This window comes from Gymnoscopelus braueri (assembly GCF_963280865.1).
Source record: "Gymnoscopelus braueri genome assembly, chromosome: 5".
Taxonomy (NCBI): Eukaryota; Metazoa; Chordata; class Actinopteri; order Myctophiformes; family Myctophidae; genus Gymnoscopelus; species Gymnoscopelus braueri.
In genome coordinates, this window is record NC_137606.1 from 10,519,942 (window position 1) to 10,545,490 (window position 25,549).

The following is a 25,549-nucleotide window of genomic DNA, read 5'->3' on the forward strand; positions in this document are numbered from 1 at the left end:
ACATCTACAAGCTCACAACGTGTTGTGGATCTGCTTTTTTCAAATGGCCTAGGTATAAAATAGGGCTAAAGTGGTTATTGCATGTTTTAAAATGTAATAATTTATATCTGTAAAGTAACTAACTAAAGTTTTCAAATAACTGTAGTGGTAAAAGTACAATATTTGCCTCTGAGATGTAGTGGAGTATACGTAATGAAAACTGGAAATACTCCCGTAAAGTAAAAGTACCGAAAAAGTTCACTTAAGTACAGTACTTGAGTAAAATAGTTACTTTACACCACTGGGGGGGGGGGGGAGCTGGCCATTGACTAATTTCGGCATTATGTTGAGGCCTGTCATGGAGAGTGGTTACCTGTGGTTACCAGTGCATGCCACCATGCAGAAGTAGTGACACCACCCACCCTTCCAAAAAGAAAAAGGGAGAGATTTTCAGCAACGTTTTCAGCCTCAATCCCCCCCCCCCCAGACAAATCAAAGAACATACACAGCAAAATCCTGTTTGTTAAATGAAGCAACAAGACCCAAAAGACTGTGGTTTACCGTTTGAACGGAGCAGTGTTGATTTCGTCGACTAAAACTATGACGAAAAAGGTCTGTTGACTACCTTTTTTCACTTGCGAAAACTAAATAAAAACAAAACTAAAAACTTTTCGTCAGCAAATACAAACCAGACTATAATGTTTGGGAGAGACGAGTGGAGAAATCCAGTAGAACTAAAAGAGAAATGGGTGCGCGCGGGTGTCACGCGAGTGTCACAGACCGAAAATAGCTGATCTACACATACAGGTAAAAATCATATTTAGTCGACTAGAATCTTATGATATTTAGTCGACTAAAACTAGACTAACAGTAAAACATTTCAGTTGACTAAAATATGACTAAAACTAAACAGAATTTTAAATTTCTAAATTTGCTGTCAAAATCAACACTGGAACGGAGTGCCTAAAACCCACTAAAACAACTGCAAAACCACGGCCTTGTGTGTCTTATTGTTCTCATAACAGTTACCATATAATATGGTATCGTTGAAACCAAACAAAACAGCTTTTAATAACAATTTCACTAACAAGAATAATTTATACAAGAAAGTAGTCCCCGACTGCCTTGTTCAAACTAGGCGGATGCTCTCCCCTATAACTGCATGGAAGCTCCTGAATACTCCTTAACAAACATTTAAAATAGCTGTTGTAAATGTGAGATGATTCTATATTGAGCAACAGCATGGCCCATGATATTTCTTGCCTATAACGTGTAATCAAGAAACCTTTTCTTGTAAATCAAAATAAACAACATAATCTGACATGTTCAAACAATATCGTTTGGCACAGTAATACTGATACATGCGGTCACAGTTTATGTGTTTATAAAGCAACTGCTTTGAACACGACTCAGCCAATCATAATCAAGGAACTATTATAATGTTGATTCTGACAGTCCAAGGTAACATTCAGAATTCTGCTGTGCACTGGACCTGTACACCAGGGGCCTTCAACGTTTTCAGACCAAGGACCCCCGTAGCTGAGAGAGAAAAGAAGCAGGGACCCCCACTACATATTGTATAACATTGTGTTGTAAATTAAATATTTTAATAGATTTCTTAGACAGCTTCATAGACTTTGACAGCACTATCATCAGTGTATGTTCGATTAATGTGTATTTTCAGACATTTAACCACTTGAACCGTCAGTATTTAGTATTTTTTTCCCCCTCTACACCAAACCTCTTTGCCCAAAAATAGCCGATCTACAAGCTCACAACGCCTCGCACTCCGAGGCGTTGTGAGCTTGTAGATCTGCTATTTTTGGTTTTGTTCCACTCAGAATAGGGATGCATGGGGTTCAAGTGGTTCATGTAAAAAAAACATGATCCTATCACACAAAGATTTGGCGGCCCCCTCTGTAGTAACTCTGGGGAACCCCCTAGGGGTCCCGGACCCCCTGTTGAAGACCCCTGCTGTACACAATTCCTGTCACTTTGATATGGCAAAACAATTCAGGGCAATTCTTTTTGTTTTTTAGCAAAACAAAAGGGCAAAACGCCCGATTTCTCTTTCCCTTTTTTTCCCCGTAACGCTACATTGCCATCGCGGCGGTGGTTGTTGCCGTCCCCCCTATATCTAACCGGCGGTAACCACGCACCAAGCGTTTTCATGACAGGCCTCTGTTGTCCGCCGCCTCAGTCCCTCCCGCGATTTGGGGGCGAAAATCCGGAGCCGCGATCTTTTAATTGTCAATCGGTCAGTCTGTCCGTCAGGGGCAGCGGCTGCTGCTCCAGCTGCTCCAGCGCGGCGGCCGAGCCGTTGGTCTCCCCTCTGTCGCGGCCCCCCACCGGCTCCCCCCCCTTGCCGTCGTTGCGGCGGTCGTCCCCCCCCCTCCTCCCGGGTCATCAGGGGGTCCGCCCCGCCGACGTCGGTGTGGAGGGCGTCCTCCAGGGCGTGGTGGGACTTCTTGAGCTCGGGCGAGAGCAGGGACAGCTGGGGCAGCAGCGGCGCCTCCCTTTGCTTCACGGCCATCTCTTTGGCGCTGCAGGAGGGCGTGTTGGTCTCGTAGATGTCGTGGAAGCTGTTGTAGTCCACCTCGTAGAAGCCCTTCTCCAGCGAGAGCACCGGGGTGAAGCGGTAGCCCCACAGCACCTCCTTGTCCAGGTAGGAGCTCCGCGCCTGGCACGTCATCCCTGTTGTTGACGGACAATGGATGCAAGGGCAATGCATGCAAATGCACACACACACACACACACACACACACACACACACACACACACACACACACACACACACACACACACACACACACACACACACACACACACACACACACACACACACATGCGTACACGGAATGGAAACGGACATGCGTAGCATACATGCATAAATAAAATGGACCCACACACACATACCCACAGGCATAATACACAACATATACACACAGGCACATACAGAACATACCCACAGGTATATGAACACATGCACATACAACATACAGAGACAAGTAACCAACACAATGAGACAGATGGAAAGGGTTGTTGGTGGTGGTGGTGGGGGAGGGGGGGGGGGGGGAGAAACGGAGAGAGAGAGAGAAAGAGAGAGAGAGAACAACATTAAATAATTGACAAACATGGTTCAACTCTTGTATCAATAACAAGCTGAGGCCTCTGAGGACAACAAACATTACAAACCCATCAGTCAGAATCAGCAATGAGCTGTTGGACCTTTAGGTTCAACTTGTCTCCACATTAGAGGGCTTGTCTCTGTGTCTCACACATTGTCAGTCCAAGCATGATTTCTCAGTACTACCATAGAAATTATTTGTCTGCATAGCTCCATCATTGACGACTTGGTCTGTAACTGAATGTGGAAATCAAAGTCTCAAATACTACTGATCGAATATTCGTAGCTCACTCATTAGCCAACACATCAGAGGGACAGTAAAACCCTGTCAGTGGCAACATCTCAGCACTAGTAGCAACACTCATCAGCATGTATGACAGAACACTGTTGCTAAGGTCGTTGTGGTTCTGGAACGGTATCATTACTGACAAAATATGAAGAGGCACCCCTGCTCAAACCTACTGTACAGAGGAACTGTAGCTGAAATGCAAAGGCACGCTGAACATTCAATATGATCAAAGACTGAGTGGGCAAGGATTTACAGGCCAATGGATGAAAAGGATGCGATGTAAACCAAAACAAACACAAATAGTTTTCATGAGCTACAGCTGTGTAGACTGACAAATTAAGAAATGATCAAGTGAAATGTGGGCAGTGTGTATGCATGCCTATCATGTAAGCCTAGAGGTGCTCTTATCGCACCGTTTCACAACCTCTGGGCCATGAGGATATATGGCCCCCAAATAATTGACAAAACACTAAGATTTTAGAGAAAACGGAACAACCAGGTGCTCACCGGAGATATTAAAAGGTAAAAATACATATAATTGTGGGGGTCCTTGACATGAAAAGGTTTGAGCACCACTGATAGAGCAACAATAGTTTTTCAGAAAGACTGCTCAAATCTTTGCTTCTGGGGGGGTCCCTGGAATAAAGTGTTTGCTTTAAATATATATCTATATTCAAAGATATATATATATATATATATATATATTTGAACATTTGTGCAAATCTTCGAATATATATATATATATATATATATATATATTCGAAGATTTGCACAAATGTTCACCATTTACATGAGCTTGTATATCTGCTATTTTTGATTGGCCAAAGTATAAAATAACAAAAAATGTAAATCACACAGATGCTTTCCCAGATTGAATAGGAGTGCTACACACACACACACACACACACACACACACACACACACACACACACACACACACACACACACACACACACACACACACACACACACACACACACACACACACACACACACACTCTCCCCCGCCCACTTCGCTCTCCTCTCTACAATGGCACTCACCCTAAAAAGCACAAGGGATGGCTAGATTACATCCTGTGCATTTGGTAAATACCTATACAGAGCCGTTACCCTTGAGGTCGTAATATTGATTAGAAATAATTCTACTGTCTAGGATGATGCTCACACTAATCAACACTGCAGTGTAACCTCTATAGTAAATCAATGGATCTTTAGAAGAAAAAAGAAAGAAAGAAAGAAAGCAAAAAGGCCATCAATTGCTTTTGCAAGCAAACAAACATAATGTATAATGCATTTCAGTGGTTGACCAAAATGTGCTTTGCGCAATGTGCACGCATCTGCTGTGATCTACTGATAAATGGACTTGGTCCCTGGGGAGTGCTGCTGTTACATTACATCTAGCTTTTGGAACGCCATTAGTCTGGATGAGAAATCGCACAATCTATTCTACTGGGATATGTGCTGACCTTATGTACTGTTAGGCCTAAACTTTGTATATATTTTATATAAAAGGGGAACGGAAACCAAATCAGCACTGGATAAAATGTTCGGTAAGTGTTTGCTCGTGTTCTCTGCTATACGAAGGTTTCACTTAGTCAGTTGGAAATTTGCAGCAGGAGCAGTGGAACATAATTAAATGGGATTTGAAATTCATCATGCAAAATGTCTTTTCTCAAAAATACTAATTCTGTGAACATCTACAGTACATTATGTCATGAATTACGTGTCAGAATCACAGCTAAGTGTATTGGCCATGATTATGCGGTATCTGAGTGTAACGTAAGCCTGCCATAGACATACATAACATAGGACATAATTATCTTTCATTACAATGTCATATTGCAGTTATGACATTAATGGAGATTTGAAATGCTGGATTGCTTAGTTGATTGGATTGGAAAAAAAAGAGAACTTAAATTACAATGAAGTATGGAAGCTATCAAAATTATAGGCTGAACGTCTTTCGCAAGACTGCTAAGCAAAGTTAGACACTTAAACACGTTATACTTGTAATACTTATTTGACCGGAGTCGGCTGTGCATTAAGTCTGCTCTTTTTTCCCTCTACACAAAATCGACAATCTACAAGCTCACAACACATCGCAACATGCTGAGAGCTTGTAGATCGTTTATATACAGCGAATGTTGACGCCAGAATATGGATGCTAGGGCTTAAGTGGTTAAAGGGATAGTTCACCCAAAAGTTTATTTTTTTCTATTGACTAGTCACCCCATGGAGACTTGAATTCATGGATATTTTTGGGGTTTTGTCAGATTCCTAAGCCAATAATTTGATGACCAGCGGACTGGTAGGCAGCGGTTCCGGTAGGAGACGCAAAGGAGAGTGTTTTTGTCTCCTACCGGAACCGCTGCCGGTCATAAAATTTTTGGCTTAGGAATGAGATAAAAACAAAAAAATATCCATGAACTCAAGTCTCCATGGGGTGACTAATCAATAGAAAAAAACTCATTTTGGGGGTGAACTATCCCTTTAAGTCAGCAGAAAATATTGGCTAACTTGTGATAACAAATGGCAGTGGCTATGGGTACGTTTACATACAATGTACTTGTATACTTTTATAAACCAGGCTCAGCACTGAACCGGTGGCCCAGCCCAGTACTATAAGTGCAGTCTCCTCTGTGTTGTGGTCAAATTCATATTCATATTCATGTCTCTATGAATTACTCTTTTATTTGTTTGCTTGCACAATCCACTGTGCATGTCTTGAAGACTGTAAAGACTTAATTAAATTAATTCTTCAACATAAAATAAAGCATTTATGATGAGCACATTGTGTGGGCCACAAAAAACATCATACAGACATCGTTATTATATACTGCATATGTCTGCTAAATTCTTACTTGGTAATGTATACCATTAATCTTGCTTTTATGCAAGCACAGTACACAATATGAGAGATGGGAACAGAGAAATGTCATTACACAATCTCTATTTTATCTATAAACACTTCTTAGAAATTTAAGCCATTGAAACCAGACCAAGGCAATAGCTCACACCTGCTATCTTCATACAAGTAAAACAAGATTATGTTGGCAACACCAACACCCTGCCATGCACTGTAAACAGACACTGTAGTTACTGTAGGTTTATAGCATGGGTCTTCAATAGGGGGTCCGGGACAACAGCTGTTCTCGGGCTGACACTTCTTTTGTTGCGTGATAGGAAACGCGTTTGTTTTTTTTTTTTTCCCAAACAAGAGTGTGTCTTAAAATACACATTAACATGAATCCAACGTATTATTAGCCAAGACAACGTGTAAACAAACACACACAAAATGTTTAATTTACACAACATTGCTGATAGTACTGTCAAACTAATCTATGGAGCCATCAAAGCTGTAGGCAACCCATATAGTAGAGCGGATAGTAGGAACAATCGTTCACTTTGTGATACAAGCGTGAAAATTGGCATGAACATTCCTTTAGGTCAACTCTTTGACTTTTTTAATCGAGCCACTCAAAAATCCAAGATGGCGGCCATTTTTCAAGATGGCCGATACCTTAGTGGGCAGTTAAGTGATATGATGGTTTATTTGGTGATACAAGCATGAAAATTGGCATGAGCAGTCTCTGTGGGTCACTTGACAATACGCCACCCACAGCTACTTGAAATTTCAAGATGGCGGCCATTTTTCAAGATGGCCAACACTTTAGTGGAGCATTTAAGTTATATAATGGTTCATTTGGTGATACAAGCATGAAAATTGGCATGAGCAGTCTCTGTGGGTCACTTGACAATAAGCCACCCACAGCTACTTGAAATGTCAAGATGGCGGCCATTTTTCAAGATGGCCACCACCTTAGTGGACTAGTTAAGCTTAAGAAATCATTTAGTTGGTGATACAAGCATGAAAATTGCCATGAGCCGTCTCAAAAGGTCATTTGACAAGAAACCGCCCACAGCCACTTGAAATTTCAAGATGTCAATCTTTAAATGATACCTTTTCTCATAGAAATGTATTGGGTTCCTCAAAAAGCTCTGTCAAGAGAGGTTGTTTGACTGTGTTTTGTCTGACTCCTCGCCCACGACCTGTCCAGTTTGGTAAGACCTGTCAGGAGTTGCCTCCCACCGGCATAGCTCTCAGGGTTCACTGAGGTAGGCCTAAACAAGCTCCCTTACCACGACAAGGTAACAGTCACAAGGGAGGATATATATATATATATATATATATATATATATATATATATATATATATATATATATTGTTTTTTTTAAACTACTAACTAAAATACTAAGGGGTGGGGAAACAAAAAATAAGATGAATAAATTAGCACAGTTGTGGTGCTGATAAGCACAGTTGTGGTGCTGAACGGACAGTGCTCCAAAATTATGAGTAATGGCTAATACTGAATGGCAATAGCCACGGAACCATGACAAACGATACTAAGGAACTAAACTGAAAATGTGCTTCACTGTTAGATATGGCAGTGGAAGGCAGTGGAAGCAATGTTACAAAGTAACAACTGAAAATTACACAGTAATAGACTAGATAAAAAGTAAAACATGATGCGTCGATGTGACGAGGGGAAGCCGAGCCATAGGCCTCCACTTGAAAACACAGAGGACAACAGGGAATAACTCTGGCAAAATAAACATGCAAATAGGTTCTAGCAGGGGCAACTACATAGGCATGTGAAACTGAGTCCATATCTGAAGCAGTTACACCTTCCAGTACATGCCTTGGAGCACCCACATTTGGTCAACTCCCAACAACTCTCCGCAATAGGTGGAAGTGGAGTCCAGAAGACTTTCCACTTCTCGTCCTGTTCCACCCATCCCCAGTCAGATGGGCTCTGCATTTGTGGATGTCGCTTCAATGCCTGTCCCCACACGTATCCAGCCTCATAAGAAGCATGTTTGGCATGCTCTTTGAGTGCTGCTTGAGTTGGTGGGATCAAGTCATATTGTCTTTGCTTTCTGGCAAAGAGATCAAGCCTGGCCTCGTTCACAGTTGTGACATCGCTGGACCGGTCATACATTAGATCTTCTTGGCCTCTTGACATGGATATCTTTGGTATCTTCAGTGTCTTCAGCAGATGTAGATGCTCTCTTTTGGGCCCTTTCCAGCTCTGTGTTGTTGAACCTAAGTTTACAGCTTGAATTATATTTTGCTCTGTTTCTTGTCGATGTGCTTTCTATGCCATCACCTTCATCTAGTCGGGTTGGACTAAGTAAGATAGGCAGAGCATTGATCTTATGAAATAATGGAACATTTCTTGCAATGGTATCATAACCAGTACGATCGTGCTCTCTGTTGAATAAACTCGGCTGAATGAGTTTTTCCTTGGTGACCTGCTGACAAATTAAACATCTGTCCCAGTTAGTTTTCACAACTGTTATGATGGCTTCTGCCATGTCTGCAGCATAGGCAGAGGCCGAGGGTTTATCCTTTTACCACCTTTTACCAAGCACTTTGATGTATGGGATACAACTAAGTTCGTGCCTTAACCCTACACTTAGTTCGATCGTTCATCCAATGCCATTTAAATCCTGAGCGATCTGTACACCATCCGGTTAACTAAAACCCCATTAACCTTGGCTCGGCTCTCCCGTGCTGGCACAACCTGTCAATTCAGGTGCGGCTATCTAACTGTTTTGGGGTAAATTAGACAGCATTTGGGATACCAACTTTCAATTAGCTGACATTGAACCCCACTCTGAGTTTAACAGCAGTGATATATCACCAGTGTGCCCTGGTAGTGCAGATATTCACTCTTATCTAATCTATCTATGATCAACAAATCAACACAACTATATTGTGATGTGTTAAAAGTTGTTCTTTAGCATAATAATAATAATCGTATAATCGTCCTTAAAGAAAAAAAAACATAAATTTCTATGAGAAAATGTATCTTTTGAGGATCCAGGGGGCGGCCATCTTGAAAATAGAAATGTAAAGTGGCTGGGAGTGTTTTCTTGTCAAGCAACCCTTAGAGACTGCTCATGCCAAATTTAATGCTTGTATCACCAAATAAACCATTATATAACTTAATTGCTCCACTAAAGTGTTGGCCATCTTGAAAAATGGCCGCCATCTTGAAATTTCAAGTAGCTGTGGGTGGCCTATTGTCAAGTGACCCACAGAGACTGCTCATGCCAATGTTCATGCTTGTATCACCAAATAAACCATTATATAACTTAATTGCTCCACTAAAGTGTTGGCCATCTTGAAAAATGGCCGCCATCTTGAAATTTCAAGTAGCTGTGGGTGGCCTATTGTCAAGTGACCCACAGAGACTGCTCATGCCAATGTTCATGCTTGTATCACCAAATAAACCATTATATAACTTAATTGCTCCACTAAAGTGTTGGCCATCTTGAAAAATGGCCGCCATCTTGAAATTTCAAGTAGCTGTGGGTGGCCTATTGTCAAGTGACCCACAGAGACTGCTCATGCCAATTTTCATGCTTGTATCACCAAATAAACCATCATATCACTTAACTGCCCACTAAGATGTCGGCCATCTTGAAAAATGGCCGCCATCTTTGATTTTCAAGTGGCTCGATTAAAAAAATCGATAAATGACCTCTAAAGATGATCTGTACCAAGTTTCACGCTTGTATCACCAAGTGAACGATTCTCCCTAAATATTGCTTTTATCCGCTCTACTAATAGGCACTTAAAGGAGAATTCCGGACAAATTAAGTGTTATCTTTGATGTCTCGTTACTCACCTACCGATGTGAAAAGTAGCGTTCTTTTTTTTCATATATTCCCCTGTCGTCATTTTTTAAACACCCTCCGTTGTTATAATGGGAGCGTGAGGGTTAGTGAAGTTCGTCTATTATAACCGACGCAATGTTATTTTTTTCTCTACTACGATTCATTGTAGAGTCTCATGATAGTCAAACATGCGCTGAAAATTCCTGCGAGCCTGCCGTTAATGGCGAACGATTTAACACTGGTTGCTTGTTTCCAGAATCTGGCAACACGAGTTGCCAGGTTCTGGAAGAAACAAGCAACCAGTGTTAAATCGTTCGCCATTGACGGCAGCCTCGCAGATAGTTTCAACGCATGTTTGACTATCATGAGACTCTACTATGAATACTAGTAGTGAAAAAAACAACTTTGCGTCGGTTATAATAGACGAATTTCACTAACCCTCACGCTCCCATTATAACAACGGAGGGTGTTTAAAAAATGACGACAGGGGAATATATGAAAAAAAAGAACGCTACTTTTCACATCGGTAGGTGAGTAACGAGACATCAAAGATAACACTTAATTTGTCCGGAATTCTCCTTTAAAGGAAAACGCTGAGGAATACTTCCAAGTTAAATCTTGGCTATTGAAAAATAGCAGATATACAAGCTCATAGCACAGCACCGAGTGCCGCACTATGAGCTTGTATATCTGCAATTTTTTTTTTAAATCATGAAAATGTGTGCAAATCTTTGATTATATATATTTTAAAGCGAATATTTGTAACTCAAAACTTGAGTTACAAATGTTAAAGCTTCTGGGGGGTCCCTGGAACAAAAGTGTTCGCATTCAAAATTCAAAGATTTGCACAAATCTTCTCGATTTCTCAAAAATAGCAGATCTACAAGAGGTTGTATATCTGCTATTTTTGAATAACCAAAGTATAAAATAACGTAATTACACACACCTCCCTCTTACAGGTCCTTCTTTTGTGTGATAGGAACGTGTTTGTTAGTTTTTTCCCCAAACCAGAGTGTATCTTAAAATACACATCAACATGAATCCGACGTGTTATTAGCCAAGACAACGTGTAAACAAACACACACAAAACGTTTAATTTACACGACATCGCTGATAGTACTGTCAAACTAATCTATGGAGCCATCAAAGCTGTAGGCAACCCATAAAGGCACTTAAAGGAAAACACTGAGGAATACTTCCAAGTTAATCTCTTAAATCTCTCAACGGTCAACAGACATGGATGAGACGATCAGTTAAATATGCTAGCTATGAATGAGCTTTAAAAGCTTCATCAAGTTGCACATTAAAATGTATTTATTTATTTTTGAGAAAGCCTACAATGCAACATAATTTACAGTATGTTACACAATTGTGGCGGTCACTGCTTCGTCTCTCTCTCAGCTAAGGGGTCCTTGGCCTGAACAACTTTGAAGACCCCTTGGTTTTAGACTGAGGACTCATTATATATGTTTTGGCAGTAGCCAGGATATTTCTAAGTGCCGGCGAGATTTTCGTAATTCAGCACAGCGATGACAACAACAATGACCCAAGGCTATACCACACGAGAGGCCACCCCTCCCCCTTCACCCCATTCCCTCCCCTCTTCTCCCCCCTTTCCAGTCACTATTTCAGAGCCATCAAGGTTGAAGAGGCAGCGTGTGGGAGAGCCCATCACCTCTTTGCATTAATTGGCCATCCAGAGGCGCCGCTGAATAACATAACCACACACCCACGTATCAGCATGTGTGGCCCTCTTAACCCTGAAAGTCGACAGGGCTATAAGGCAAAAAATCCACTGGGATAGAAACAAAAAATCTAAATAAAAAGACAAGTGACCTGCAAGCCAGCCAGCACATCAAGGCTAGGGTTCCCATGGCTATTTCTTGACAGCTGCGCTGGCAGTTAAATTCAGCTGACGCCATAATAAAACATTGAGGGTCAACGCTGCGCCGCACTCAGTCTGAATACACACAGCAAATGATGGGACATAATGACCACATTTCTGTCAAGAAGTACTTCACTAAACTAGCTGAAACACTGAATTAAAAAAGAAACGAAACAAACCCTTCCACACACATACACAAATGACTGTCCCTTGGCTGTAGAAGGTTATTTACACGTATGCAACATAGACAGATGTATTAATGATCTATTTATGTGATGAACAAAAGGATACAATGTGTTTTTATATTAACCTACTTGCCTCTAATTATTTTGATGGGATTTTAATTATGATCTGATATTGTGGTGCTCTCTATTCATCAGCCGCAACAGAATCTTAAGTGTTAATTCTTTTTTATCTTCTTAACCCATTTAGACCGGGAACGCCACAGTATCATTTTTAGATTTATTTGGCTATTAAAACAATAGCAGATATACAAGCTCATAGAGTGCCTCGCTACAAGCTTTATCTGCTCTTTTTAATCGTGAAAATGTTTGCAAATCTTTGAATATAATATCTTTTAAAGCAAACATTTGTAACAAAAATGTTTGCTTCTGGGGATTATACAAATGTCTTCTAAATCCTAACAGTTTTCTGAAAAACGTATGTTGCTATAATATCAGTGGTTCTCAAACTTTTTCATGTCAAGACATTACAAATGTTTCCTTTAAAATATATATATATATATATACATATATATTCAAATATTTGCACAAATGGTCAAGGTTTTTCTAAAAAAGCAGATCTATGAGCTTGTATATCTGCTATTTATGAATAGCCAAAATATAAAATAATGGTTAAACTGTAATAGGTTCATAGAGAACTAGAGTATGAGACACATGTTGAGAGAACCTCATACTGCGTCAGTATTAATTCTTTTTCTATCTCACAATAGGGGGGCCATGCAGCCAGAGGCTATGCCTACAGTGTGGGGGCGAAGGGAATTGGGAATCCCTGTACTACAGCACGCCACTGCCTACAATCTTATTCATTTTCTATCTATTAGAGTGAAGGAAAAGGGCCAGAATGTTCCGTGGCGTGATAAATCACCATCTTATTTTACTCGCCGGGTTGCCAGGCTCAAATTGTGCTGCGGGTGTGTGTGTGAGAAACCAGCGTCACTGGTGATTTTCCTAAACTGACTCACTGTATTATGCTGAGAACTGCTGCCCGCTTGTCAGTGTAAGAAGTGAAAGTGATGTAGGCCCATTAGGCATGCAATTAAGCCATTCTGTCCACCAAGTTATCTATCAATTTCTCTCTTTGATTCATGTGGTGACTCTGCAGGAAAGCATGTTTTTAAAACTTTTTCTTTTCTTCCGCAGGTGTTTGCATAGCCTGCATTAGTTGACACATCAGCAGATGACTGTCTTTTCCTCATTTGGGCCGAGTCTACTGATGCTGGGACATAGAATGCCTTTCTTTTTTGTTCAGTAGTGGAGAGTACTGTACTTAAGTACAATTTTGAGGTATCTGTACTTTACTTGAGTATTTCCAATTTCCAATACTTTTACTTCTACTCCACTACATCTCAGAGGCAAACATTGTACCTTTATTCTACTACAATTATTTACTAGTTACTTTGTAGATTTTGATTATTATTATAAAACATACATTAACCACTTCAGCCCTATATACATATTGGGGATTTCAAAATAGCCGATCTACAAGCTCACAATGTGTCACGATGTGACTCATTGTGAGCTTGTAGATCGGCTATTTTCTAAAGATTTTTATACATTTGAAAACTTGAAATGGGACATTCTGCATAATTAGTACATTTACTTGTGATACTTTAAGTACATTTTGAAGCCAATACTTTTGCACTTTTACTCAAGCAAATTTAGAATTCCGGACTTTTACTTGTAACAGAGCATTTCTATATTGCAGTATTGATACTTTTACTACTTTAAGTAAATAAAGTGAGTACTTTTTCCACCACTGTTTTTTTTTTACTGAAACGGAAATAGAACACATGCTCGCGCAATTTCTTATTGGATGTTGTCCGTGACCCCATGTGAACAGGGCCATTAGCTCTGACTAATGCCACTCAAATAATGCCACCAATTTTCCGGCAGACTTACTAGGTGAGGCTTCAGGCCAAGTCAACCCCCCCCCCGCGAGTCGTTCTATTCCCCTGGGTCTCTTCTCCGGAGGGGGGGGGGGGGGGGGTCGATAAACGCACTGACTTGACGCACTGTATATTTCAACCCCGCGTGTCAAATGTTGGTACTTGCTTGTAATTTACACAAAGTCCCCATAAAATCAATGTCATTAGCAAAGAGCGGGCCATATTTCCTCCTCAAAGTTATTGACTTGCTTTCTCAATGATTAAAATCATCTCATGTGAAATATAGGTGAACGCTTACAATTCTCCCATGCAGGCCTGAGGGGGCTGGAGGAATAGCCCCTCCCCCCGCCCCTCCCCCCGATCTCCTTTTAACTCCTAGGAGACAAACCCTCTGTGACTGGATCTATAAGTCTCTTTAAAGATAATGACAACACAGGGGGAACAGGAAGTGTGGAAGAGACGGAAGAAGAACACAATTTGTTCACTGTTCTGTGGTCAGCGATTGTGACGTCCCATGGCAGCCTGTTTAATACCCCCCACCCCAACACCCCCCTCCCTGCATGCCCCCCCTCCAGTGGTGTAAAGTAACTAAGTACATTTACTCAAGTACTGTATATAAGTACACATTTGGGGTACTTTAACTTTACTGGAGTATTTCCAATTGTCTATAGTTTTACTTCTGCTCCACTACATCTCGGAGGCAAATATTGTACTTTTACTCCACTACAATTATTTGAAAACACAAGTTACTAGTTACTTTGTAGATATAAATGATTACATTATAAAACATATACATTAACCACTTTAGCCCTATTTTATACATAGGCCATTTGAAAATAGCAGATCTACAAGCTCACATCGCGTTGTGACGTGACGTGAGCTTGTAGATCTGCTATTTTCAAACATTTTTGTCATTTTGCTTTTGGTACTTTAAGTACATTTTGATACCAATACTTTTGTACTTTTACTCAAGTAAATTTTGAATTCCGGACTTTTACTTGTAACAGAGTATACTTCTACATTGCAGTATCAATACTTTTACTTAAGTAAAACATTTGAGTACTTTTTCCACCACGGCCCCCCCCCCTTCGCTCGCACACCGCAGCAGGGCCCTGCTGGTGAGGCGGAAGGCGATGCGATTTAATGCCTGAGTCAAGTGTCCAACGGTGTGAGAGCAAAGGAGCTACGATGACTAGCTGGTGGTGCTGGGGAGCGAGCGGGGGAGCCTCTAAAATATATAAATAAATGAATAAAATAACTAAGAGAAATAGAGCAGAAATGTTCAGACGCATGAAAGGCTGTGCCACATTGCATTAGGCTGGGGGAGACTGGGCCAGTGCTTTATTTTATGCCTTTTGTAAAAAAATATATATAATATATATAGAGAAAATAGGGCAATTGAAGTGTGAATGGGCGCTAAAAGCCACTAATCATGTTAATGAATATATGGAATAGAATGATGGGTGGTCTGCATAATGTATAATGCATTGTATTTAAAATGAGGCCTTAGGGCCAGTAAATGACGCGTATTGCGTACTGCAGTGGTTCTTTTTCGTGCCAAAGTATAAAATATGAGGTATAAAGGGGTTAAAATGATTGAGATGCTTTATTAACACATTATGCTGAGGGCCCCCTGGTATCTCCTGTGGGAGACCCCAATTTGAGAACCAATGGCACACTGTATATTTACCTGACTTCCACACAATGCCTCCTCATGAAAAACATGTCAGGACAGCAAATATGTAATTAGCCATGGTTGCATCGTGCAGTAAACGTGTATTTATCCCCGACATTAAAGTGATAAATACCAGGATCGATATTCCATAGGATTTTCAACAAGCTTTTCAAGGCTAATGGAACACTAGCTGGGGATCTCATGAATACGATCAATTTAAGAATCCCTGGGACGCCCGTAGGGTATTGGGAGTGTGTCGTTAGTCTTGTAACCATTTTTTTCTTTTTAGTACAGAATAAAAAAAGCCACTGCATATTTTACTACCAAGGTTTACTAATTACAGTCTTGGAAGGTTTTTAAAAAAAAAATTCTGGTAGAACTTTCCAGGGAAGGATGGCACTTGCCTGATGTTGAAACTGCCTTGAAGCAGTCTTCATCACTGCTTTGTACTAAACATACCAGTAGTGTGGGTAGATAAAGTTTGTTCATTTTGGGAATAAACACACTTTCAAAGAGACAGCCCTGATGTAACAACAGAGGAAATGTGGGCTGCTGTAGGCTACGTAAGAAACAGTTGCAAGTTGCAACACAGACCCGCACTTTCAGTCAAACCATCTGTCACAGTTGCGTCACAGGATCACATGGAATATTGTGCGTAACAGTTTTGTAAAGTAACTAAGTACAGTACATTTACTTAAGTACTGTACAATACTTAAGGACAATTTTTAGGTACTTTTACTTAAGTATTTCCAATTTTCCTTCTACAACAGTACATCTCAGAGGCAAATATTGTACTTTTACTCCACAATTTTTTTTTAAACTTTAGTTACTAGTTAGTAAATAAATTATAGTTAGAAATAAATTATTACATTATAAAACATACATTATTTATCGTGACGCATTGTGAGCTTGTAGATCTGCTATTTTTAAACAGTTTAGTACTTTTACTTTTGGTACTTTAAGTACATTTTGATACCAATACTTTTGCACTTTTACTCAAGTACATTTTTAATTCCGAATTTTTACTTTTAACAGAGTATTTCTACATTACAGTATTGATACTTTTACTTAAGTAAAAAACTTGAGTAGGCAAACCACTGGTGTTAACTATGGCTGTGATACTTGTACTCCTCAATATTAGTTGCCTATAATGTTGGTGATCTAGAAATTAAATACTATGGTTGCTTTTTTAAGTTACTATGCGGTTAACCACTCACAGTAAAGGTCTCTTAGCTGAAAATAGCTGATCTATAAGCTCACAATGAGCCACAACACGTTGTGAGCTTGTAGATCTTTTTTGTACCAAATGTTCATTTACAGTAGGCCTACTTTCGCAGAATGTCCTCCTATTATGAAATGCGTAGAATTATTGAAATAGTATATTTCATGTGGTTAAAAGCGTCAGCTGTATGTCATATGGAAATAGAAAAAGATTTTAGCTGAGGAATTAAAAAAGAGATGCCACATTTGTCATCCTGGTAGGGCTGTCATGATTACAAATTTAAGTTGACGATTAATTGTGACTCAAATAATTGCGATAAACAATGTAATTGTGTTTTTGGTGTTGAACACTGGATAAGGATAATTCCTTTTAACAGGTCGTTCATGAAAGTCCTTGCGGTCTTGTTTCCAATGAGAACCTGTGAGCAATTGGGGTTAAGAGTCTTGCTCAGGGACAAATTTCATATCATCGGCACATATGCTGGGATAGCCTGGAATCGAACCTGGGGCAACCAGGGCCAGCTGGTTCCCTAGGCGGGCTCACTAACCACTCAGCTATGGCCGCCCCTTAACATATGAACAATAACAAAAATCTGTTTGCCTTTTAATCTTCGTAATAACAAATTTAACATGGCAAGTAACTTAAATATACAAATCAATTATTGACATTTAATAATTTTATACATGTAAAAATGGCAGAAATAGCTGATTTACAAGTTTACAACGCTTCACGAAGTGAAACGTTGTAAGCTTGTAGAGCTGCTATTTCTGCTTTTTTTAATATTTCAAAATGTATGAACTTTTTTCAACATTTCAAACCATTATGATGATTATGCAAGAATAATTGCGATTATCTCAAATAATTGTTATTAGTCGATTATGTAATAACTAGACCATACCCGTCGGGGGATATGAGCACCCAAAGTATGAAGTGTGGGTTATGAGCTGTGTGCACAGATAGTATATCAGGGCCTACGTCCTGGTCAGAAATAATATTTTACTATTGTTTTTTTATTTTTGTTAGTTTTTTATCAATCAACTAAGAGTTGTGCAGACTACAGACACTGATGTGTTCTATGACCCCCATGAGATCCATAATATAAGATCTGGATTCATCTATAACTTCCCCAGTTCCCTCTGTTTATCTCTATTTCTCCCTAATTTCACATTCCTTTAACATCCTTGCATCCCTATTGCTCTTTGCCTTACTCTGCATTGATTGATGATGACCCACCCCATCCATCTATTGATATTTGGTCCCGCCTCCATCCCTCCGATGCTTCTTTCCCATCCATGCATGCATCCATCTATATCCATCTATCTTTATTGTCACCATCTCCCTTTTCTTCCTCCACCCAGGACAAACCGTTCATTAATCCATCAATCTACTCACCCCCTTCATCTGGTCATCAATCTACCAGTGGAAAGTAACTAAGTATATTTACTCAAGTACTGTACTTAAGTACTATTTTGAGGTATTACTTTACTTGAGAGTTTCCAATTTCCAATACTTTTACTTCTACTCCACTACATCTCGGAGGCAAATATTGTACTTTTACTTAAGTAAAATATTAGAGTACTTTTTCCACCACTGACAACCACACCCCCACCAATCCCCCTTTCTCGTACCTGTGGCCTCCACCATGCCCTCGAGGATCACCACGATCTCAAACTCCTCCTTCTCCACCGTGGCCTGCGACCACTCCCAGAACGGGCTCTTCTCGTTGATCTCGTGCGAGATGATGAGCGGCGACACCAGGAACAGGCGGTCGTCGCCCGTGTCGAAGCCGATGTTCAGGTCCGTCTGGTTGAGCGGGATGAACTCGCCCTCCTTGGTCTGCTGCGAGCGGATCAGCTTGGCGCGGATCGACGCCTCCACGATGTGCGAGTTCCGCAGGTCGCCCACGCGGAACATCAGGCACATCTTGCCGTCGCGCACCGAGATGACGGCCTTGTGCGAGAACATGAGCGTCTCGGCGCGGTTCTTGGGCTGCGAGATCTTGACGAACATGCAGCCCACCATCATGGCGTTGACGATGCTGCCCAGGATGGCCTGGATCAGCAGCAGGATGATGCCCTCGGGGCACTTCTCGGTGATGACGCGGTAGCCATAGCCGATGGTCGTCTCGGTCTCGATGGAGAAGAGAAAGGCCGACACGAAGCTGTTGAGGTTCTCCACGCACGGCGTCCAGTCCTTCTCGTCGCCGTGCCACAGGTCGCCGCGGATGAGCGCGATCAGCCACCACAGGAGGCCGAAGAACAGCCAGTTGACAATGTAGACCAGCGTGAAGATGAAGAGGCTGAGGCGCCAGCGCAGGTCCACCAGCGTGGTGAAGAGGTCGCTGAAGTAGCGGTAGCGCTCCTGCACGTTGCCGTGGTGCACGTTGCACTTGCCGTCCTTCTGCACGTAGCGCTGCCGCGGCTTCTTCACCGGGTCGGAGATGAGGTGGGTGCGCTCGGTGGAGATCTGGGCCTCCCGCAGGTGCTTGGGAAGCTTCTTCACCTGGAGGGAGGGAGAGAGAGAGAGATATTAATTGATTGATTGATTGATTGATTGATTGAATACTTTATTAGAAGTTTGCAGAAAAAAGCACATGAATACAAGGTCAGCTAATAGGAATTAAACAAGATATGACACAGTCATATTATACCAGGTTGCTTATTTCTCTCACTAAAACTTGACAATGTTTTTAGATCCCATATTCTGAGAGTACATTGAGCCCTCATTGGCTAAAAAAAGAGCCAATGAGGAAAAAGTCACGCAAAAGTCACTACTAGCTGGAGTGTATCTATAGACCAGGTCTGCAACCTGGTAAAAACCCAAGAAAGGTATTGGCTTGTTTCCATTGGGGGTCCTCAATTCATAGTGGAAGAGAGAGACAGAACGAGACGGATGAGGTGAGATTAAACAAGAGGGAGAGAGACATGGAGATAGATGAGGGGAGATAAAACGAGAGGAAGAGCTATATACAGATATATGAGGAGAGAGAAAATGAGAGAGACCGGTGGTGTAAAATAACTGAGTACATTTACTCAGTTTACAAGTTTGAGGTACCTTTACTTTACTGGAGTATTTCCAATTTTCAATACTTTTACTTCTAATCCACTACATCTCAGAGGCAATTATTGTACTTTTACTCGACTGAAATGATTTGAAAACTTTAGTTACTTTGTAGATTTAGATGAGTATTACAAAACATACATTAACCACTTAAGCCCTATATACATTTTGGCCATTTGAAAATAGCAGATCTACAAGCTCAAAATGCATTGCGATGCGACGCATTGTGAGCTTGTAGATCTGCTATTCAAAAGATTTGTATACATTTTATACATTTGAAAAGTTGAAATTCTGCATAATGAGTACATTTGTTTTTGTTAGTTTAATTACATTTTGATGTCACTACTTTTGTACTTTTACTCAAGTAAATTCTGAATACCAGACTTCTACTTGTAACGGAGTAGTTCTACATTGCGGCATTGATACCTTTACTCCAAAAATATACATACATAGCAATAGAGAAGACATGCACAAGAAAGAAAGAGAAAGAGTAGTAGAGGAATACAAATCATTGTACTACTCATTGGTGCATTTTACAGCAGTCAGGTCTTTCTCATCATCATTCCCTTCCTTACCATGAACACATGCTCGTGTCTTACCCTATATGTTAAGTTATGGCTCTGAGTCTTAAGAGAAGCAGGCAGTCAAAGTGAATGAGTAATGCCCTTCCTCTCCTTGAGCAGCTATAGCTCAAAGTGCCTCTGTGAGCAAGGCTCTTAACCTCCAATTGATCAGTGCAACAGCAGAGAGCTGTGGTTGTACCGGGCAGCTCCCATGTGTACACACATGTATAAACATGAAGGGACATTCTCTAGGCAAATACAGGTTCAAATGGAGACTGGAATGATTCCGGTGAGGAAGGGTTTGAATAGCTATACAGTATGTGCACCAGACCTGCAATACATGTTCAACCTTTTGAAATTAAAGGAGTAATCCACCCCAAAAAATCTGAAAGATTCTAACATCAAAGGAGAGACCGCCGGTCATCAAATTATTGGTTTAGGAATGGAACAAAAACAAGAAAAACTCAATGCTTCATGGGGTGTGTAATTGATAGAAAATAAGTCATTTTTATGTGAACTACTCCTTTAACTCCTTTAAACCTTGAACATAATGTGTTATCACTGCCGTCACAGAGAAGTAAAACTACAATTCTGAACTTTCCGTGAACTTGATTTGTTCCTATGCATTTCATGACCATTAAAAAACCCATCGTCTGATACCAATCAGTGATTTAAAAACATTACTCTGCTCTGGGCACAGCTGTGTTTTTTATACCGTAAAAGTGCAACGGCCATAAATACAGAGAGAGATGCATCAGATCTTTTTCCCTCTCTGCTGGTAGTGGAAGTGAGAGAGTGGAACTGCACTGCTAGGATCTAATAAAATCAAGGGCTCTGATAAAGTTAGTGCACTGCTCTACACCACAATGACATGATGAGAGGAGGAGAGAGAAGGAGGAAGGGGCGACGACCAAGGAGAAATAAAGCGATTGAAGCAAAGAGAGAGAGAGACAGGGAGGCAGAGAGTGAGAGAAAGAGAGGAAGAAAGAGAGAGAGAGAGACAGAGAGCAAGAGACACAGGAAGGACACCCAGGTCTTCATCTGTGTTTTGGCCTGACTCCAGCCAAGCGATCTATCTCCACAGCTGTGCCCTGCCTCTCTCACTCACTGTCCCCTGCCTGTGTTCCCCTCCCCCTCCTCGTCCCCTGTGGGACGTCTGGCAGGCCCTGGATCAGAACAGGAACTGGGAACAGACCCTCTGCCTCCATCCCCCTCCACAGCAGGCCTTCACACCATCCCATCGCAAACAAAACAACAACAGACCGTATGCCCATGCACTCGCATATGCTGCCCTCATGATGGGCAGAACAGGATAGTGTGTGCAGGCACTCACTCTAATGTTAACTGAGGGTTAGGGATTTTAGGGGCATAGACTGACACATGAAGCCACACTTTCTGTCACAGAAGAGAATGTACAGAACTCTTCCCTGACAGACGGAGAGACACACAGACATTTGGACAGTGCAGTGTATGTACCCTTCAGCAGTGGTGTAAAGTACATTTACTCAAGTACTGTACTTAAGTACAATTTTGAGGTATTCATTTTACTTTACTGGAGTATTTCCAATTTTCAGTACTTTTACTTCCACTCCACACATCTAAGAGGACAATATTATACACTGTTCAAAATAATTAAGGGAACACTTTGATCCCTTAATTCTTTTGAGCAGTTTTTGTTAGCAGTAAGTACACAGTTCATGAAAACTCAAAATAATTAAGGGATCAAAGTGTTCCCTACATTTCTTTGAGCAGTATACTTTTACTCCTCTACAATTATTTGAAAGCTTTAGTTACTAGTTACTTTTGCAGATATATAAGCATACATTAACCACTTCAGCCCTTTTTTATACATAGGCTATTTGAAAATAGCGGAGCTTGTAGATCTGCTATTTTCAAACATTTTAGCACTTTTGATTTTGGTACTTTAAGTATATTTTGATGCCAAAACTTTTGTGCTTTTACTCAAGTAACATTTTGAACACAGGCCTTTTACTTGTAACAGAGTATTTTTTATATATTGTGGTATCGCTACTTCTACTTAAGTAAAAAATATCTGAGTACTTCTTCCCACCACTGCCCTTCAGGCGTCCCAAGGACACTCGTACAGGACATTGACACTCCATCATCCCAGTCAGAGTTGTTAATTGAAACGTGGTGTTGCGTTGAGACAGGAGGACGTTTTCTGTGCCCTCTATGTCTCTGGGAGCTAATCACACACCTGTGATCCGTCTCTCTCCCCTGAGTCATGCTGGCTACATTTAGACGGAGAGCCGTATCCTGTTGGGTTTGTATTGAGTAACGTCCAAAGCACTTATACAACAAAGACACATAATGGCTCTCTCCACCACAGTTCAGTGGGGGGAAAGGACAAAACCAAGGTGGTGTAATATCGGCAGTGGTGGAGAAAGTACTCAAATGTTTTACTTAAGTAAAAGTATCAATACTGCAATGTAGAAGTACTCTGTTACAAGTAAAAGTCTGAAATTCTAAATGTACTTAGTACTAAGTACTAATTTAGTACTAAGTACTTAGTAATGTACTAGTAAAGGTACAACAGTATTGCTATAAAAATGTACTGAAAGTACTCATTATGCAGAATGTTTTCAAAAAGTTCCCGGTCTTTTGAAGAAAGTTTTCAAATGTATAGAATGTATAAAAATCTCTTGAAAATAGCAGATCTACAAGCTCACAATGCGTCGCGATGCGACGCATTGTGAGCTTGTAGATTGGCTTTTTTCAAATGGCCGAAAGGTATATAGGGTTAATGTATGTTCTGTAATAATGATACAAATCTGCAAAGTAACTAGTAACTAAAGTTTTCATATGGAGTAAAAGTACAATATTTGGATCCGAGATGTAGTGGAGTAGAAGTATTGGAAATAGTCCAAGTAAAGTGCAAATACCTCAAAATTGTACAGTACTTGAGTAAATGTACTGTACACTACTGAATATCAGTGTATATAGAAACCAGATAATGAAATACATCACACAAAGTATTGACTTGAGGTGGATGAGTTACTTTTTGAGATGCCTACTGTGTACTATTCCCATCTTTTACCCTGTGTACAAGTACATAAGCATCGTGTATCAAATGTGCGGATATTGATGTGAACGGATCAATGTATAGACAGTGGGGTAGTGAGAGGTTTGATAATGAGGACGGGGAAGACAATACTTATTGACCTGTACAGCAATTACTGACCCCAATGACAATTGTGTTGACTAAACACCAGTGGGCTCCAGCTGCTGTCAACAGTATACTTGTCAACAGTAGGCTACTTGTGGAAAAGCAGAGACCATTTGGACTAGTTCCACTTTTCAAACATTTTAGTTTGAATACAATTCTCTAAATTACAAGATCAGTCAGTATTTGTTCCTAATCGCTGTTAATTGCCAATGAGCGCTAATTGAGTGATGGATGAAGCTGTCCCAAGCCGAGCAACCCAGTCTTTGCCCCTTTGTAGTCAATGTGGTTCCTGAGGCGGATGCTTCGTAAGCACATTCATTAATTCTCTTCTGTGTGGCACAGGTGAGCATGGAGGGTGGTTTCCACTCAAATACGCTTTTCCTGACTTAGTTCATGGAAGGTTTTGAAAGGAAAAGGCATGCCGTTCCGTCCGTTCTCTAGATATATTGACATGACACTCATGGGTGGCAAACCTTGCACCGGACGTTTGATGAAATACATTGCAGTGAATGGAGCCAGCTGGAGCAGCTCATGAACAAACATTATTTCTGAACGATTGCAACCTTTGTCATCTAATCAGTTCAGGAATATTAAAGAAGACATATCACTGGTTGTTTTCTGCTGTGTTGCTTTTCGATTTGTACACTGTATAATTGTATAGAGGTATCTAAAGGGCACAAAGTATGTTTCTGAGCGGCCAAAGTATCGCGAGACTGTCCACCATTTCCTGTCTGGCAGCCAAATCTCGCGATGCCTCCGAGACAGATATCTGCCGCTGTTTAGATGCCTCAATAAAATGAGGCATGTGCTTTGCACATCGAAAAGCAAGTGATTAGAAAACAATGTGTGATACGTCTTCTTTTATTTTCCTGAACCGATTATATGACAAAGGTCCCAATCGTTCAGAAATAATGTTTGTTCATGAGCTGGTCCAGCTGGCTCCATCCACTGCAATGTATTGCATCAAACTTCTGGTGTGAGGTTTGCCACCCATGAGTGTCATGTCAATATATCTAGAGAACAGACGGACTTTCAAAACGTTCCTTGACTTAGTTTGAGAGGATGGAATCAAATCAGCTTGAAAATCGAGACAAATAACCGCTTAGTTACAGTATAATTGGGAGTTGTGAGAGTGCTTGTGTCTCTGCACAACGCTCCAGTCCTTCCTCTTGTCTATCTCCAGTGATTATCTCTTGAAGTTCTGCACTGCAATGAATCTACAAAGGCTAGATCTCTTTGATTCACAGTGTTTGTCTTTTTATCACAGTACGGTCTGTCTGTCTGTCTGACACACACACACACACACACACACACACACACACACACACACACACACACACACACACACACACACACACACACACACACACACACACACACACACACACACTTATTCTCTCCTCGGAAATAGATCAACATAATATGCAATTTGTCTGCTTCAATATCTCTGTTTTCTTGAGTTAGAGTTAGTTGTTTTCATGATTAGAGAGGAGTTAATTGGCAAACAAAAGGTTGCAGGTGTGACTCTTGCAAACCGCCAAAGTTTGTTCTGTCGAAGCATCTTCATCCGCTATAGGGCTTCCCGAAAGGAAGACGGCTTGATGCAAAAACAATCTAATATCTAATCTTTCTCTTCGCCCATCTGTCCAAAGCCCTTTGCAGATAAAGTGTGAACTGTGTAGTTTACCTGTCCAGGTGTGACACCTATCTCCATATCGTGGTCCATTAGGATTTGAGAATCTCCTGCCAT

General features: G+C 40.8%; 1 protein-coding gene across 1 annotated transcript; it reads right to left on the reverse strand.

The window, feature by feature from the left end:
• Window positions 1–2,116: 2,116 nt before the first annotated feature.
• On the reverse strand, window positions 2,117–25,549 carry kcnj5 (potassium inwardly rectifying channel subfamily J member 5; the record flags this gene model as incomplete). Its single annotated transcript, XM_080428223.1, has 3 exons — window positions 2,117–2,673; window positions 18,618–19,491; window positions 25,487–25,549. The coding sequence occupies 3 exons, from the start codon at window positions 25,547–25,549 to the stop codon at window positions 2,117–2,119; spliced, it is 1,494 nt and encodes a 497-aa protein (XP_080284349.1).